Source organism: Salvelinus alpinus, chromosome 11, assembly GCF_045679555.1.
Source record: "Salvelinus alpinus chromosome 11, SLU_Salpinus.1, whole genome shotgun sequence".
Classification (NCBI taxonomy): domain Eukaryota; kingdom Metazoa; phylum Chordata; class Actinopteri; order Salmoniformes; family Salmonidae; genus Salvelinus; species Salvelinus alpinus.
The window spans coordinates 11,195,371-11,212,665 of record NC_092096.1 but is presented as its reverse complement, the minus strand read 5'-3'; the positions used below and the strand labels follow the sequence as shown (position 1 = coordinate 11,212,665).

The window sequence follows — 17,295 nt, the reverse complement described above, 5'->3', positions numbered from 1 at the left end:
CCCTTATCCCAACCTTAACCCGTAACTCCTAACTCCTAACCCTAAACCTAACCACTAACCCCTTACCCTAATTCTACCCTAAAACCTATCTCGAATTCTAACCCTAAACTTAACCCCTAAGCTTTAAATAACCTTTGTCTAATGAGGGAGAATTTTGACTCTCCTTGTGGGGATCATCCTTGTCTGTCTATCAACCTCCCCCTTCTTTAACATCACAGAGCTTGTCTTTAATGGGAGAATTGAATGAGCAGCACAAAACCCTTCATCAGAGGAAAGAAAGAGGAAGGAAGAGAGACCTCTTGTTGCTATAGCGACCGGACTCACCTCTTGTTGCTATAGCGACCAGACTGACCTCTTGTTGCTACAGCGATCGGACTGACCTCTTGTTGCTATAGCGACCAGACTGACCTCTTGGTGCCATAGCGACCAGACTGACCTCTTGTTGCTATAGCGACCAGACTGACCTCTTGGTGCCATAGCGACCAGACTGACCTCTTGTTGCTACAGCGACCAGACTGACCTCTTGTTGCTATAGCGACCAGACTGACCTCTTGGTGCCATAGCGACCAGACTGACCTCTTGTTGCTATAGCGACCATACTGACCTCTTGTTGCTAAAGCGACCAGACCGACCTCAGAGCGGATTACTTCAGGAGATGGTTATGATGCCCTTAGTGCCTCCAGACGAAAGATTACGGACAGGGACTGCCTAAAAAAAATAATAATCGCTATCTCCCCCTTTAACAAAAAACATAATCACTTTCTCCCTCTTTTTCAAACCGATCCAAACATCTCTCTCCATCCCCCAGTCTGTCCCTGACTAAACTCTCTGTCTGAAGACAATGAGACCAGTGTGTATAGCAGCATGGCTCTGAATCGGCAGGGAAGGAGATCACGTTTATCTCTAGAGCTGAGCCTGGCGTCGTTGTTGTTGTTGTTGTTGACAGAACAGCTTGTTAATAACTCTCAGACGAGGCCAGGACACGCAACACATGCCCAGTAATCTGTTGCTCAGAGAGTTGGCTCCCAGAGATACAACACATTCTGATAGAGCTCACTGAGTCCACGAGATACAACACATTCTAATAGAGCTCACTGAGTCCACGAGATACAACACATTCTAATAGAGCTCACTGAGTCCACGAGATACAACACATTCTGATAGAGCTCACTGAGTCCACGAGATACAACACATTCTAATAGAGCTCACTGAGTCCACGAGATACAACACATTCTAACAGAGCTCACTGAGTCCACGAGATACAACACACTCTAATAGAGCTCACTGAGTCCACGAGATACAACACACTCTAATAGAGCTCACTGAGTCCACGAGATACAACACATTCTAATAGAGCTCACTGAGTCCATGAGATACAACACATTCTAATAGAGCTCACTGAGTCCACGAGATACAACACATTCTAATAGAGCTCACTGAGTCCACGAGATACAACACATTCTAATAGAGCTCACTGAGAACACGAGATACAACACATTCTAATAGAGCTCACTGAGTCCACGAGATACAACACATTCTGATAGAGCTCACTGAGTCCACGAGATACAACACATTCTAATAGAGCTCACTGAGTCCACGAGATACAACACATTCTAATAGAGCTCACTGAGTCCATGAGATACAACACATTCTAATAGAGCTCACTGAGTCCACGAGATACAACACACTCTAATAGAGCTCACTGAGTCCATGAGATACAACACATTCTAATAGAGCTCACTGAGTCCACGAGATACAACACACTCTAATAGAGCTCACTGAGTCCACGAGATACAACACATTCTAATAGAGCTCACTGAGTCCACGAGATACAACACATTCTAATAGAGCTCACTGAGTCCACGAGATACAACACACTCTAATAGAGCTCACTGAGTCCACGAGATACAACACATTCTAATAAAGCTCACTGAGTCCAGGAGATACAACACATTCTAATAGAGCTCACTGAGTCCACGAGATACAACACATTCTAATAGAGCTCACTGAGTCCACGAGATACAACACATTCTAATAGAGCTCACTGAGTCATAGAGATACAACACATTCTAATAGAGCTCACTGAGTCCATGTAAATGTGTTCAATATATTCTGTTCAAGACATTCAGAGCATGTTTGTAAAGGTTTTCTATTGTTGAAGCACAGACCTTTTCTTTCAGCGGCAGAGAGACATTTACGGGTGCGGAGGGACAGAGGGTCAGGTGATGAAAGGACAGGTAACGGCGGGTAAGGATCACAACATATTGAATTATGCATTGAACTGCTTAGTGTGTTCTAGGAAAGGACTGGTGAGGGGAGGGGCTAATCTAACTCATTGGGAGCTATGGGTTAGGGTAGTAGGTGACTAGTGTCCAATCAGCTATGGGTTAGGTAGTAGGTGACTAGTGTCCAATCAGCTATGGGTTAGGTAGTAGGTGGTAGGTAGTAGGTGACTAGTGTCCAATCAGGTATGGGTTAGGTAGTAGGTGACTAGTGTCCAATCAGGTATGGGTTAGGTAGTAGGTGGTAGGTATTAGGTGACTCGTGTCCAATCAGGTATGGGTTAGGTAGTAGGTGGTAGGTATTAGGTGACTATTGTCCAATCAGCTATGGGTTAGGTAGTAGGTGGTAGGTAGTAGGTGACTAGTGTCCAATCAGGGATGGGTTAGGTAGTAGGTGACTAGTGTCCAATCAGGTATGGGTTAGGTAGTAGGTGGTAGGTATTAGGTGACTCGTGTCCAATCAGGTATGGGTTAGGTAGTAGGTGGTAGGTATTAGGTGACTATTGTCCAATCAGCTATGGGTTAGGTAGTAGGTGGTAGGTAGTAGGTGACTAGTGTCCAATCAGGTATGGGTTAGGTAGTAGGTGACTAGTGTCCAATCAGGTATGGGTTAGGTAGTAGGTGGTAGGTATTAGGTGACTATTGTCCAATCAGCTATGGGTTAGGTAGTAGGTGGTAGGTAGTAGGTGACTAGTGTCCAATCAGGTATGGGTTAGGTAGTAGGTGACTCGTGTCCAATCAGGTATGGGGTGACGGGTCGATCACGTTTGGGGTCAATCAGGTTAGGGTTAATAGGTGAGAGATTAAAGGTCAAGGCTCAGTGAAGGGTCAGAGGTCAGGGTCAGAGGTTATGTATCCTTACCTGGGATACTCTGCCTCCTGATGGCCAGCGCTCCATCCGGTGGCCTGGAGGGGTTGGAGTGCTTTGTGTACGGCCCCTCATCTGGAGGACAACAAGGAAGGGAAACACACTGTCAGCTACTGAGTTGAGATGGCTACTGTAGGACTCACAACCACACTGTCAACAACCGTCTCACCAGGACCAAGGAGACAGATAGCACTACTCACAGTCAACAACCCTCTCACCAGGACCAAGGAGACAGATATCACTACTCACAGTCAACAACCCTCTCACCAGGACCAAGGAGTCAGATAGCACTACAACCACACAGTCAACAACCTCCTCACCAGGACCAAGGAGGCAGATAGCACTACAACCACACAGTCAACAACCCCCTCACCAGGACCAAGGAGACAGATAGCACTACTCACAGTCAACAACCCTCTCACCAGGACCAAGGAGTCAGATAGCACTACTCACAGTCAACAACCCTCTCACCAGGACCAAGGAGTCAGATAGCACTACTCACAGTCAACAACCCTCTCACCAGGACCAAGGAGACAGATAGCACTACAACCACACAGTCAACAACCCCCTCACCAGGACCAAGGAGACAGATAGCACTACTCACAGTCAACAACCCTCTCACCAGGACCAAGGAGACAGATAGCACTACTCACAGTCAACAACCCTCTCACCAGGACCAAGGAGACAGATAGCACTACTCACAGTCAACAACCCTCTCACCAGGACCAAGGAGACAGATAGCACTACTCACAGTCAACAACCCTCTCACCAGGACCAAGGAGACAGATAGCACTACAACCACACAGTCAACAACCCCCTCACCAGGACCAAGGAGACAGATAGCACTACTCACAGTCAACAACCCTCTCACCAGGACCAAGGAGACAGATAGCACTACTCACAGTCAACAACCCTCTCACCAGTACCAAGGAGGCAGATAGCACTACAACCACACAGTCAACAACCCTCTCACCAGGACCAAGGAGACAGATAGCACTACTCACAGTCAACAACCCTCTCACCAGGACCAAGGAGACAGATAGCACTACAACCACACAGTCAACAACCCTCTCACCAGGACCAAGGAGACAGATAGCACTACTCACAGTCAACAACCCTCTCACCAGGACCAAGGAGGCAGATAGCACTACTCACAGTCAACAACCGTCTCACCAGGACCAAGGAGTCAGATAGCACTACTCACAGTCAACAACCCTCTCACCAGGACCAAGGAGTCAGATAACACTACTCACAGTCAACAACCCTCTCACCAGGACCAAGGAGACAGATAGCACTACTCACAGTCAACAACCCTCTCACCAGGACCAAGGAGACAGATATCACTACTCACAGTCAACAACCCTCTCACCAGGACCAAGGAGACAGATAGCACTACTCACAGTCAACAACCCTCTCACCAGGACCAAGGAGACAGATAGCACTACTCACAGTCAACAACCCTCTCAACAGGACCAAGGAGAAAGATAGCACTACTCACAGTCAACAACCCTCTCACCAGGACCAAGGAGAGAGATAGCACTACTCACAGTCAACAACCCTCTCACCAGGACCAAGGAGACAGATAGCACTACTCACAGTCAACAACCCTCTCAACAGGACCAAGGAGGCAGATAGCACTACTCACAGTCAACAACCCTCTCACCAGGACCAAGGAGACAGATAGCACTACAACACACAGTCAACAACCCTCTCACCAGGACCAAGAAGGCAGATAGCACTACTCACAGTCAACAACCCTCTCACCAGGACCAAGGAGACAGATAGCACTACTCACAGTCAACAACCCTCTCACCAGGACCAAGGAGACAGATAGCACTACTCACAGTCAACAACCCTCTCACCAGGACCAAGGAGACAGATAGCACTACTCACAGTCAACAACCCTCTCACCAGGACCAAGGAGTCAGATAGCACTACAACCACACAGTCAACAACCCCCTCACCAGGACCAAGGAGACAGATAGCACTACTCACAGTCAACAACCCTCTCACCAGGACCAAGGAGACAGATAGCACTACTCACAGTCAACAACCCTCTCACCAGGACCAAGGAGACAGATAGCACTACTCACAGTCAACAACCCTCTCACCAGTACCAAGGAGACAGATAGCACTACAACCACACAGTCAACAACCCTCTCACCAGGACCAAGGAGAGAGATAGCACTACTCACAGTCAACAACCCTCTCACCAGGACCAAGGAGACAGATAGCACTACTCACAGTCAACAACCCTCTCACCAGGACCAAGGAGCCAGATAGCACTACTCACAGTCAACAACCCTCTCAACAGGACCAAGGAGACAGATAGCACTACTCACAGTCAACAACCCTCTCAACAGGACCAAGGAGACAGATAGCACTACAACCACACAGTCAACAACCCTCTCACCAGGACCAAGGAGACAGATAGCACTACTCACAGTCAACAACCCTCTCACCAGGACCAAGGAGACAGATAGCACTACTCACAGTCAACAACCCTCTCACCAGGACCAAGGAGACAGATAGCACTACTCACAGTCAACAACCCTCTCACCAGGACCAAGGAGTCAGATAGCACTACTCACAGTCAACAACCCTCTCACCAGGACCAAGGAGTCAGATAGCACTACAACCACACAGTCAACAACCCCCTCACCAGGACCAAGGAGACAGATAGCACTACTCACAGTCAACAACCCTCTCACCAGGACCAAGGAGACAGATAGCACTACTCACAGTCAACAACCCTCTCACCAGGACCAAGGAGACAGATAGCACTACTCACAGTCAACAACCCTCTCACCAGTACCAAGGAGAAAGATAGCACTACAACCACACAGTCAACAACCCTCTCACCAGGACCAAGGAGACAGATAGCACTACTCACAGTCAACAACCCTCTCACCAGGACCAAGGAGTCAGATAGCACTACAACCACACAGTCAACAACCCTCTCACCAGGACCAAGGAGACAGATAGCACTACTCACAGTCAACAACCCTCTCACCAGGACCAAGGAGTCAGATAGCACTACTCACAGTCAACAACCCTCTCAACAGGACCAAGGAGACAGATAGCACTACTCACAGTCAACAACCCTCTCACCAGGACCAAGGAGTCAGATAGCACTACTCACAGTCAACAACCCTCTCACCAGGACCAAGGAGGCAGATAGCACTACAACCACACAGTCAACAACCCTCTCAACAGGACCAAGGAGACAGATAGCACTACTCACAGTCAACAACCCTCTCAACAGGACCAAGGAGACAGATAGCACTACTCACAGTCAACAACCGTCTCACCAGGACCAAGGAGGCAGATAGCACTACTCACAGTCAACAACCCTCTCACCAGGACCAAGGAGACAGATAGCACTACAACCACACAGTCAACAACCCTCTCACCAGGACCAAGGAGACAGATAGCACTACTCACAGTCAACAACCGTCTCACCAGGACCAAGGAGACAGATAGCACTACTCACAGTCAACAACCCTCTCACCAGGACCAAGGAGACAGATAGCACTACACACAGTCAACAACCCTCTCACCAGGACCAAGGAGACAGATAGCACTACTCACAGTCAACAACCGTCTCACCAGGACCAAGGAGACAGATAGCACTACTCACAGTCAACAACCCTCTCACCAGGACCAAGGAGACAGATAGCACTACTCACAGTCAACAACCCTCTCACCAGGACCAAGGAGTCAGATAGCACTACTCACAGTCAACAACCCTTTCACCAGGACCAAGGAGAGAGATAGCACTACTCACAGTCAACAACCCTCTCAACAGGACCAAGGAGACAGATAGCACTACTCACAGTCAACAACCCTCTCACCAGGACCAAGGAGGCAGATAGCACTACTCACAGTCAACAACCGTCTCACCAGGACCAAGGAGACAGATAGCACTACAACCACACAGTCAACAACCCTCTCACCAGGACCAAGGAGAAAGATAGCACTACTCACAGTCAACAACCCTCTCAACAGGACCAAGGAGACAGATAGCACTACACACAGTCAACAACCCTCTCACCAGGACCAAGGAGCCAGATAGCACTACTCACAGTCAACAACCGTCTCACCAGGACCAAGGAGCCAGATAGCACTACTCACAGTCAACAACCCTCTCACCAGGACCAAGGAGACAGATAGCACTACTCACAGTCAACAACCCTCTCACCAGGACCAAGGAGACAGATAGCACTACTCACAGTCAACAACCCTCTCACCAGGACCAAGGAGACAGATAGCACTACACACAGTCAACAACCCTCTCACCAGGACCAAGGAGACAGATAGCACTACTCACAGTCAACAACCCTCTCACCAGGACCAAGGAGACAGATATCACTACTCACAGTCAACAACCCTTTCACCAGGACCAAGGAGACAGATAGCACTACTCACAGTCAACAACCCTCTCAACAGGACCAAGGAGACAGATAGCACTACAACCACACAGTCAACAACCCTCTCACCAGGACCAAGGAGACAGATATCACTACTCACAGTCAACAACCCTCTCAACAGGACCAAGGAGACAGATAGCACTACTCACAGTCAACAACCCTCTCACCAGGACCAAGGAGACAGATAGCACTACTCACAGTCAACAACCCTCTCACCAGGACCAAGGAGACAGATATCACTACTCACAGTCAACAACCCTCTCAACAGGACCAAGGAGACAGATATCACTACTCACAGTCAACAACCCTCTCAACAGGACCAAGGAGACAGATAGCACTACAACCACACAACATCCCCTGAAAGGACTCAATATATAGATATATACTGTGCATTCGGGAAAGTATTCAGACCACTTTAATTTTTCCACATTTTGCTATGTTACAGCCTGTGATATTTCATTTTTAATTTAAAAATAAATAAATTAGCAAACATTTCTAAAAAAACAGTTTTGTCTAAGTCATTATGGGGTATTGTGATGTCATTATGGGGTATTGTGATGTCATTATGTTGTTTTGTGTGTAGATTGATGAGGGGAAAAAACTATTCACACATTTTTGTAAATATATTAAAAATAAAAACTGAAATATCACATTTACATACGTTTTCAGACCCTTTACTCAGTACTTCGTTGAAGCACCTTTGGCAGCGATTACAGCCTTGATTCTTCTTCTGCAGGTTGGATGGGGAGCGTTGCTGCACAGCTATTTTAAGGTCTCTAGAGATGTTTGATCGGGTTCAAGTCCGGGCTCTGGCTGGGCAACTCAAGGACATTCTGTTGGAAGTTGAACCTTCGCCCCAGTCTGATGTCCTGAGATCTCTGGAGCAAGTTATCGTAAAGGATCTCGCTGTACTTTGCTCTGTTCATCTTTCCCTCAATCCTGACTAGTCTCCCAGTCCCTGCCACTGAAAAACATCCCCACAGCATGATGCTTTCACCACTATGCTTCACCGTAGGGATGGTGTCATGTTTCCTCCAGACGTGACACTTGGCATTCAGGCCAAAGAGTTTCATCTTGGTTTCATCAGACCAGATAATCTTGTTTCTCATGGTCTGAGGTGCCTTTTGGCGAACTCCAAGTGGGCTGTCATGTGTCTTTTACTAAGGAGTGGCTTCCGTCTGGACACTCTACCATAAAGGTCTGATTGGTGGAGTTCTGCAGAGATGGTTGTCCTTCTGGAAGGTTCTCCCATCTCCACAGAGAAACTCTGGAGCTGTATCAGAGTGACCATCAGGTTCTTGGTCACCTCCCTGATCGAGGCCCTTCTAACCCGATTGCTCAGTTTGGCCGGGCAGCCAGCTCTAGGAAGAGCCTAGATGGTTCCACACTTTTTCCATTTGAGAATAATGGAGGCCACTGTGTTCTTGGGGACCTTCAATGCTGCAGAAATGTTTTGGTAACCTTCCCCAGATCTGTGCCTCGACACAATCCTGTCTTGGAACTCTACAGACAACTCCATCAACCTCATGGCTTGGTTTTTGCTCTGAAATGCACTGTCAACTGTGGGACCTTATATAGACAGGTGTGTGCCTTTTCAAATCATGCCCAATCAATTGAATTTACTACAGGTGGACTCCAAGTTGTAGAAACATCTCAAGGATGATCAATGGAAATAGGATGGAAAGGGTCTGAATACTTATGTATTTTTTTTCTTGTATATAAATTTGCTAACATTTTAAAAAAAATGTGTAGATTGATGAAGAATTGTGTTTATTTAATACATTTTAAAATAAGTCTGTAACGTAACAAAATGTGGGAAAAGGGAAGGGGCCTGAAAAGTTTCTGAATGAACTGTAAACGGTATGTGTTTTACTGTCTTTACTGTCACCAGACAGGTGCAGACGTTTCACCTTGTCGGCTCGGTATTGGAGAGGCTCTTGGCCGACTCAAACTGTCAACGTTGGCATGACAACTTTGACATGTTAACATTGAGGTGAAAGACAACACTCAATCAAACCACAGGCATCCCTTCAACTCAGCGTGTCGATCAGTACACAGAGGAACCCCAGTGTGTTGATCAGTACACAGATGAACCCCAGTGTGTTGATCAGTACACAGAGGAACCCCAGTGTGTTGATCAGTACACAGATGAACCCCAGTGTGTTGGTCAGTACACAGAGGAACCCCAGTGTGTTGATCAGTACACAGATGAACCCCAGTGTGTTGATCAGTACACAGATGAACCCCAGTGTGTTGGTCAGTACACAGAGGAACCCCAGTGTGTTGATCAGTACACAGATGAACCCCAGTGTGTTGATCAGTACATAGAGGAACCCCAGTGTGTTGATCAGTACACAGAGGAACCCCAGTGTGTTGATCAGTACACAGATGAACCCCAGTGTGTTGGTCAGTACACAGAGGAACCCCAGTGTGTTGATCAGTACACAGATGAACCCCAGTGTGTTGATCAGTACACAGAGGAACCCCAGTGTGTTGATCAGTACACAGAGGAACCCCAGTGTGTTGGTCAGTACACAGAGGAACCCCAGTGTGTTGGTCAGTACACAGATGAACCCCAGTGTGTTGGTCAGTACACAGAGGAACCCCAGTGTGTTGATCAGTACACAGAGGAACCCCAGTGTGTTGGTCAGTACACAGAGGCACCCCAGTGTGTTGACCAGTACACAGATGAACCCCAGTGTGTTGGTCAGTACACAGAGGAACCCCAGTGTGTTGATCAGTACACAGAGGAACCCCAGTGTGTTGATCAGTACACAGATGAACCCCAGTGTGTTGGTCAGTACACAGATGAACCCCAGTGTGTTGATCAGTACACAGAGGAACCCCAGTGTGTTGATCAGTACATAGAGGAACCCCAGTGTGTTGACCAGTACACAGATGAACCCCAGTGTGTTGATCAGTACACAGATGAACCCCAGTGTGTTGGTCAGTACACAGATGAACCCCAGTGTGTTGATCAGTACACAGATGAACCCCAGTGTGTTGGTCAGTACACAGATGAACCCCAGTGTGTTGATCAGTACACAGAGGAACCCCAGTGTGTTGATCAGTACATAGAGGAACCCCAGTGTGTTGATCAGTACACAGAGGAACCCCAGTGTGTTGATCAGTACACAGATGAACCCCAGTGTGTTGGTCAGTACACAGATGAACCCCAGTGTGTTGATCAGTACACAGAGAAACCCCAGTGTGTTGATCAGTACACAGAGGAACCCCAGTGTGTTGATCAGTACACAGAGGAACCCCAGTGTGTTGATCAGTACACAGAGAAACCCCAGTGTGTTGATCAGTACACAGATGAACCCCAGTGTGTTGGTCAGTACACAGAGGAACCCCAGTGTGTTGGTCAGTACACAGAGGAACCCCAGTGTGTTGATCAGTACACAGAGGAACCCCAGTGTGTTGATCAGTACACAGATGAACCCCAGTGTGTTGGTCAGTACACAGAGGAACCCCAGTGTGTTGGTCAGTACACAGATGAACCCCAGTGTGTTGATCAGTACACAGAGGAACCCCAGTGTGTTGATCAGTACACAGAGGAACCCCAGTGTGTTGATCAGTACATAGAGGAACCCCAGTGTGTTGACCAGTACACAGAGGAACCCCAGTGTGTTGATCAGTACACAGAGGAACCCCAGTGTGTTGACCAGTACAAAGAGGAACCCCAGTGTGTTGATCAGTACACAGAGGAACCCCAGTGTGTTGATCAGTACACAGAGGAACCCCAGTGTGTTGATCAGTACACAGAGGAACCCCAGTGTGTTGATCAGTACACAGAGGAACCCCAGTGTGTTGATCAGTACACAGAGGAACCCCAGTGTGTTGGTCAGTACACAGAGGAACCCCAGTGTGTTGACCAGTACACAGAGGAACCCCAGTGTGTTGATCAGTACACAGAGGAACCCCAGTGTGTTGATCAGTACATAGAGGAACCCCAGTGTGTTGACCAGTACACAGAGGAACCCCAGTGTGTTGATCAGTACACAGAGGAACCCCAGTGTGTTGACCAGTACAAAGAGGAACCCCAGTGTGTTGATCAGTACACAGAGGAACCCCAGTGTGTTGATCAGTACACAGAGGAACCCCAGTGTGTTGATCAGTACACAGAGGAACCCCAGTGTGTTGATCAGTACACAGAGGAACCCCAGTGTGTTGATCAGTACACAGAGGAACCCCAGTGTGTTGGTCAGTACACAGAGGAACCCCAGTGTGTTGACCAGTACACAGAGGGACCCCAGTGTGTTGATCAGTACACAGAGGGACCCCAGTGTGTTGATCAGTACACAGAGGAACCCCAGTGTGTTGACCAGTACATAGAGGAAGACAACAACAGTAGTAGTCTCTGACAGGAAGACAACAACAGTACTAGTCTCTGACAGGAAGACAACAACAGTACTAGTCTCTGACAGGAAGACAACAGCAGTACTAGTCTCTGACAGGAAGACAACAACAGTACTAGTCTCTGACAGGAAGACAACAGCAGTACTAGTCTCTGACAGGAAGACAACAGCAGTACTAGTCTCTGACAGGAAGACAACAACAGTACTAGTCTCTGACAGGAAGACAACAACAGTACTAGTCTCTGACAGGAAGACAACAGCAGTACTAGTCTCTGACAGGAAGACAACAGCAGTAGTAGTCTCTGACAGGAAGACAACAGCAGTACTAGTCTCTGACAGGAAGACAACAGCAGTACTAGTCTCTGACAGGAAGACAACAACAGTACTAGTCTCTGACAGGAAGACAACAACAGTACTAGTCTCTGACAGGAAGACAACAGCAGTACTAGTCTCTGACAGGAAGACAACAACAGTACTAGTCTCTGACAGGAAGACAACAGCAGTACTAGTCTCTGACAGGAAGACAACAACAGTACTAGTCTCTGACAGGAAGACAACAACAGTACTAGTCTCTGACAGGAAGACAACAGCAGTACTAGTCTCTGACAGGAAGACAACAGCAGTAGTAGTCTCTGACAGGAAGACAACAGCAGTACTAGTCTCTGACAGGAAGACAACAGCAGTACTAGTCTCTGACAGGATGACAACAACAGTAGTAGTCTCTGACAGGAAGACAACAACAGTAGTAGTCTCTGACAGGAAGAAAACAACAGTAGTAGTCTCTGACAGGAAGCCAACAGTAGTAGTCTCTGACAGGAAGCCAACAGTAGTAGTCTCTGACAGGAAGCCAACAGTAGTAGTCTCTGACAGGAAGCCAACAGTAGTAGTCTCTGACAGGAAGCCAAAAGTAGTTGTCTCTGACAGGAAGCCAACAGTAGTAGTCTCTGACAGGAAGCCAACAGTAGTTGTCTCTGACAGGAAGCCAACAGTAGTTGTCTCTGACAGGAAGCCAACAGTAGTTGTCTCTGATAGGAAGCCAACAGCAGTACTAGTCTCTGACAGGAAGACAACAGCAGTAGTGCCTGACAGGACCAGGAAGAGAATACCTTTGTCCTCCCCACAAAGACCTCCTGTCTTAAGGCTCCAGATGAGTGCTTCTCTCAGCATCCTCCATTGCTCCAGTACATGAGGCTTTGTGGAATGCATGGAGGGGGGTCAGGGATTACTGGGATGTCATGTGAAGACAGAGGGAGGGCTATCATCACTGAACAGCAGCCACCGCTTATGGTCCCCAGCCATACCCAGTCAGTCACACTAACACATACTACACACACACACACACACACACACACACACACACACACACACACACACACACACACACACACACACACACACACACACACACACACACACACACACACACAGCTTTAAGTACCCAGTCAGTCACACTACCACATAGGCTACACACACACACTAACACACACTACACACTAACACACACTACACACACACACACACACAGCTTTAAGTACCCAGTCAGTCACACTAACACATACTACACACACACACACTAACACACACTAACACACACTACACACACACACACACACAGCTTTAAGTACCCAGTCAGTCACACTAACACATACTACACACACACACACACACACACACACACACACACACACACACACACACACACACACACACACACACACACACACACACACACACACACACACACACACACACACACAAGCAAACTAATGCAACCAATGTAACTCATTACCACAATCATGCACACAGATTATACAGCATGCACACACACTGTCAATATGAATCCACACATGTGATTTCCTCTCCTCTCTCTCTCTCTCTGCATTCATGATGAGCTTTAAGTGCCAGAAACAGGAAGTGTTAAATGAGGAAGACAGAATGATCATCCATACAACACTCGGTATTCTGCTCATTGTGCTGAGTGAGACTCTAGAACACTCGGTATTCTGCTCATTGTGCTGAGTGAGACTCTAGAACACTCGGTATTCTGCTCATTGTGCTGAGTGAGACTCTAGAACACTCTGTATTCTGCTCATTGTGCTGAGTGAGACTCTAGACCACTCGGTATTCTGCTCATTGTGCTGAGTGAGACTCTAGAACACTCAGTATTCTGCTCATTGTGCTGAGTGAGACTCTAGAACACTCGGTATTCTGCTCATTGTGCTGAGTGAGACTCTAGAACACTCTGTATTCTGCTCATTGTGCTGAGTGAGACTCTAGAACACTCGGTATTCTGCTCATTGTGCTGAGTGAGACTCTAGAACACTCAGTATTCTGCTCATTGTGCTGAGTGAGACTCTAGAACACTCGGTATTCTGCTCATTGTGCTGAGTGAGACTCTAGAACACTCTGTATTCTGCTCATTGTGCTGAGTGAGACTCTAGAACACTCTGTATTCTGCTCATTGTGCTGAGTGAGACTCTAGAACACTCGGTATTCTGCTCATTGTGCTGAGTGAGACTCTAGAACACTCGGTATTCTGCTCATTGTGCTGAGTGAGACTCTAGAACACTTGGTATTCTGCTCATTGTGCTGAGTGAGACTCTAGAACACTCGGTATTCTGCTCATTGTGCTGAGTGAGACTCTAGAACACTCGGTATTCTGCTCATTGTGCTGAGTGAGACTCTAGAACACTCGGTATTCTACTCATTGTGCTGAGTGAGACTCTAGAACACTCGGTATTCTGCTCATTGTGCTGAGTGAGACTCTAGAACACTCTGTATTCTGCTCATTGTGCTGAGTGAGACTCTAGAACACTCGGAATTCTGCTCATTGTGCTGAGTGAGACTCTAGAACACTCGGTATTCTGCTCATTGTGCTGAGTGAGACTCTAGAACACTCTGTATTCTGCTCATTGTGCTGAGTGAGACTCTAGAACACTCGGTATTCTGCTCATTGTGCTGAGTGAGACTCTAGAACACTCGGTATTCTGCTCATTGTGCTGAGTGAGACTCTAGAACACTTGGTATTCTGCTCATTGTGCTGAGTGAGACTCACAGTGGGACCTGCTGCTAACTGGATCAGCATGTACTCTCATCTCTCTCTCTTTATCTCTCTCTCTCCCTTTCCCTCCCCCTCTCCTTCTCTTTCTCTCTCTGTTCCTCCCCCCGTCTCTCTCTCTCCCTCGTCTCTCTCTCTCCCTTCCCTCCCTCCCTTCTCTCTCTCCGACCTCCTGTCCATCAGATCAGTAAGACCCAGCTACCTTGTCTACCACTCTATAAAAGACCTCTCCTAGAGCTATGGATTTGTATTGCACTACCCTGTGAAGATGATTGCGTGGGTTTGTGTGTGTTTGTTTGTTTGTTTGTTTGTTTGTTTGTTTGTTTGTGTGTGTGTGTGTGTGTGTGTGTGTGTGTGTGTGTGTGTGTGTGTGTGTGTGTGTGTGTGTGTGTGTGTGTGTGTGTGTGTGTGTGTGTGTGCGTGCGTGCATGCATGCAAGCGTTAGGGGTGGGTGGGTGTGTGTGTGTGTGCGTGCGTGCATGCATGCGTTAGGGGTGTGTATGTGTGCGTTAGGGGTGTGTGTGTGCGTTAGGGGTGTGTGTGTGTGTGTTAGGGGTGGGGATTGTCAGGGACGTCACTATATGATATTATCACGATACGTAGGTGCCGATACAATATAGACTTTTTGCAGTCACTGAGTGTTCCTGTGTGTGTTGTGTGTTCTCTGTCCCTCAGTTAGACGGTCTGTCTGTGTGTCTGGGCTGTCACTGTGTGTCTGGGCAGTCACTGTGTGTTCCTGTGTGTGTTGTATCTTCTCTGTCCCTCAGTTAGACGGTCTGTCTGTGTGTCTGGGCAGTCACTGTGTGTTCCTGTGTGTGTTGTGTCTTCTCTGTCCTTCAGTTAGACGGTCTGTCTGTGTGTCTGGGCAGTCACTGTGTGTCTGGGCAGTCACTGTGTGTTCCAGTGTGTGTTGTGTGTTCTCTGTCCTTCAGTTAGACGGTCTGTCTGTGTGTCTGGGCAGTCACTGTGTGTCTGGGCAGTCACTGTGTGTTCCAGTGTGTGTTGTGTGTTCTCTGTCCTTCAGTTAGACGGTCTGTCTGTGTGTCTGGGCAGTGAGAGGGTTTGGTAAAGAGTCAGCACAACTCTGGCTCGTAATTACAAGCTGTAGATTGTATTAGACTTTTAAGTTAAAACAGGACGTCCGCATATGAAGTGGCTAAGTTGAGCGTACAAGTGATCATTTGAAACAGGTCCTATATACTCGATTTAAAGTTATTTGGCATCTTTAGTTGTGAATGATACAAACCTACATGATCCAACTACAGGCTAATGATGATTTGAGAAAGTCACACAAAATAACATCTTGCTCTGTGTTCCTTGCCTCAGGCTGCACATGCTGGTTTCTCTCATCAAGTGATCCTATTAACACCCATCAGACTATTCTCAATGTAATCCTGTCTTTACTAATATGTCAACATGAGTTTGTATTTAGAATGGCCCATTATCAAACGGGCAGGAACAGGGGCAGGGGGGTAAAAGACCTGTAATCAGTATACACTGGGAAAGCAAATGGAGGTCACTTTCCCTACGGTTTTTCAACCAGGTAGACTTCTCCAGGTTTTATAACACACTATGTGTTTAATATCAGCTGCTGAGAAATACAGAGTAGCAGCTGGGATCCTCCATTTATTAGTGACAACTGTTAACACTCTGCTTTCACACGGGATCACATACAGAAATGTCTGGGCTTCTAAGAACACTTGGAAGCCATGCAGTCTCACGGTGCGTGACAGGGGATATTCTGCCCAAACTCTGCATGCCGTGGGCTCTCCTACGCGATGCGTGACAGGGGATATTCTGCCCAAACTCTGCATGCCGTGGGCTCTCCTACGCGATGCGTGACAGGGGATATTCTGCCCAAACTCTGCATGCCGTGGGCTCTCCTACGCGATGCGTGACAGGGGATATTCTGCCCAAACTCTGCATGCCGTGGGCTCTCCTATGCAAAGCTTCATTTGGAAAAACCAAGTGAAATCTGTTCGGGAACATCGACAGTAACATGTCTTCACAACTAAACATATTTCATTAAACTGTTGACAGCTCTTCTCTCTGCGTGCCGGAGAAAGGAATGAAGAAGAGAGAGGAGGAGATGAAAATGTACGGTGGTCAGATATTCTGTAGCTAAAGACAATGTGTCAGCCTATTAATTATCAAAATATTTAAAAAATTCCCAATGAATAGACTATTGAAAATCAAATACAAAATTCACTATAATTGTAGGCTAACTTTGTAAGCCGCCCTGCACAATCAATGAACCAACAGCATCGTCTAGGCCTATACGTTCTCTCCCAGACTC

The 17,295-nt window shown here is 47.4% G+C and overlaps 1 protein-coding gene across 2 annotated transcripts in view; it reads right to left on the bottom strand.

The window, feature by feature from the left end:
- Positions 1 to 17,295, bottom strand: part of grip1 (glutamate receptor interacting protein 1) — a 421,581-nt gene that overhangs the window by 213,572 nt on the left and 190,714 nt on the right. For both annotated transcript variants that reach the window (XM_071331724.1, XM_071331723.1), the window contains exon 2: positions 3,145 to 3,225. In XM_071331724.1, the coding sequence (XP_071187825.1) occupies positions 3,145 to 3,225 (81 nt within the window). The remainder of the gene's footprint in view (positions 1 to 3,144; positions 3,226 to 17,295) is intronic.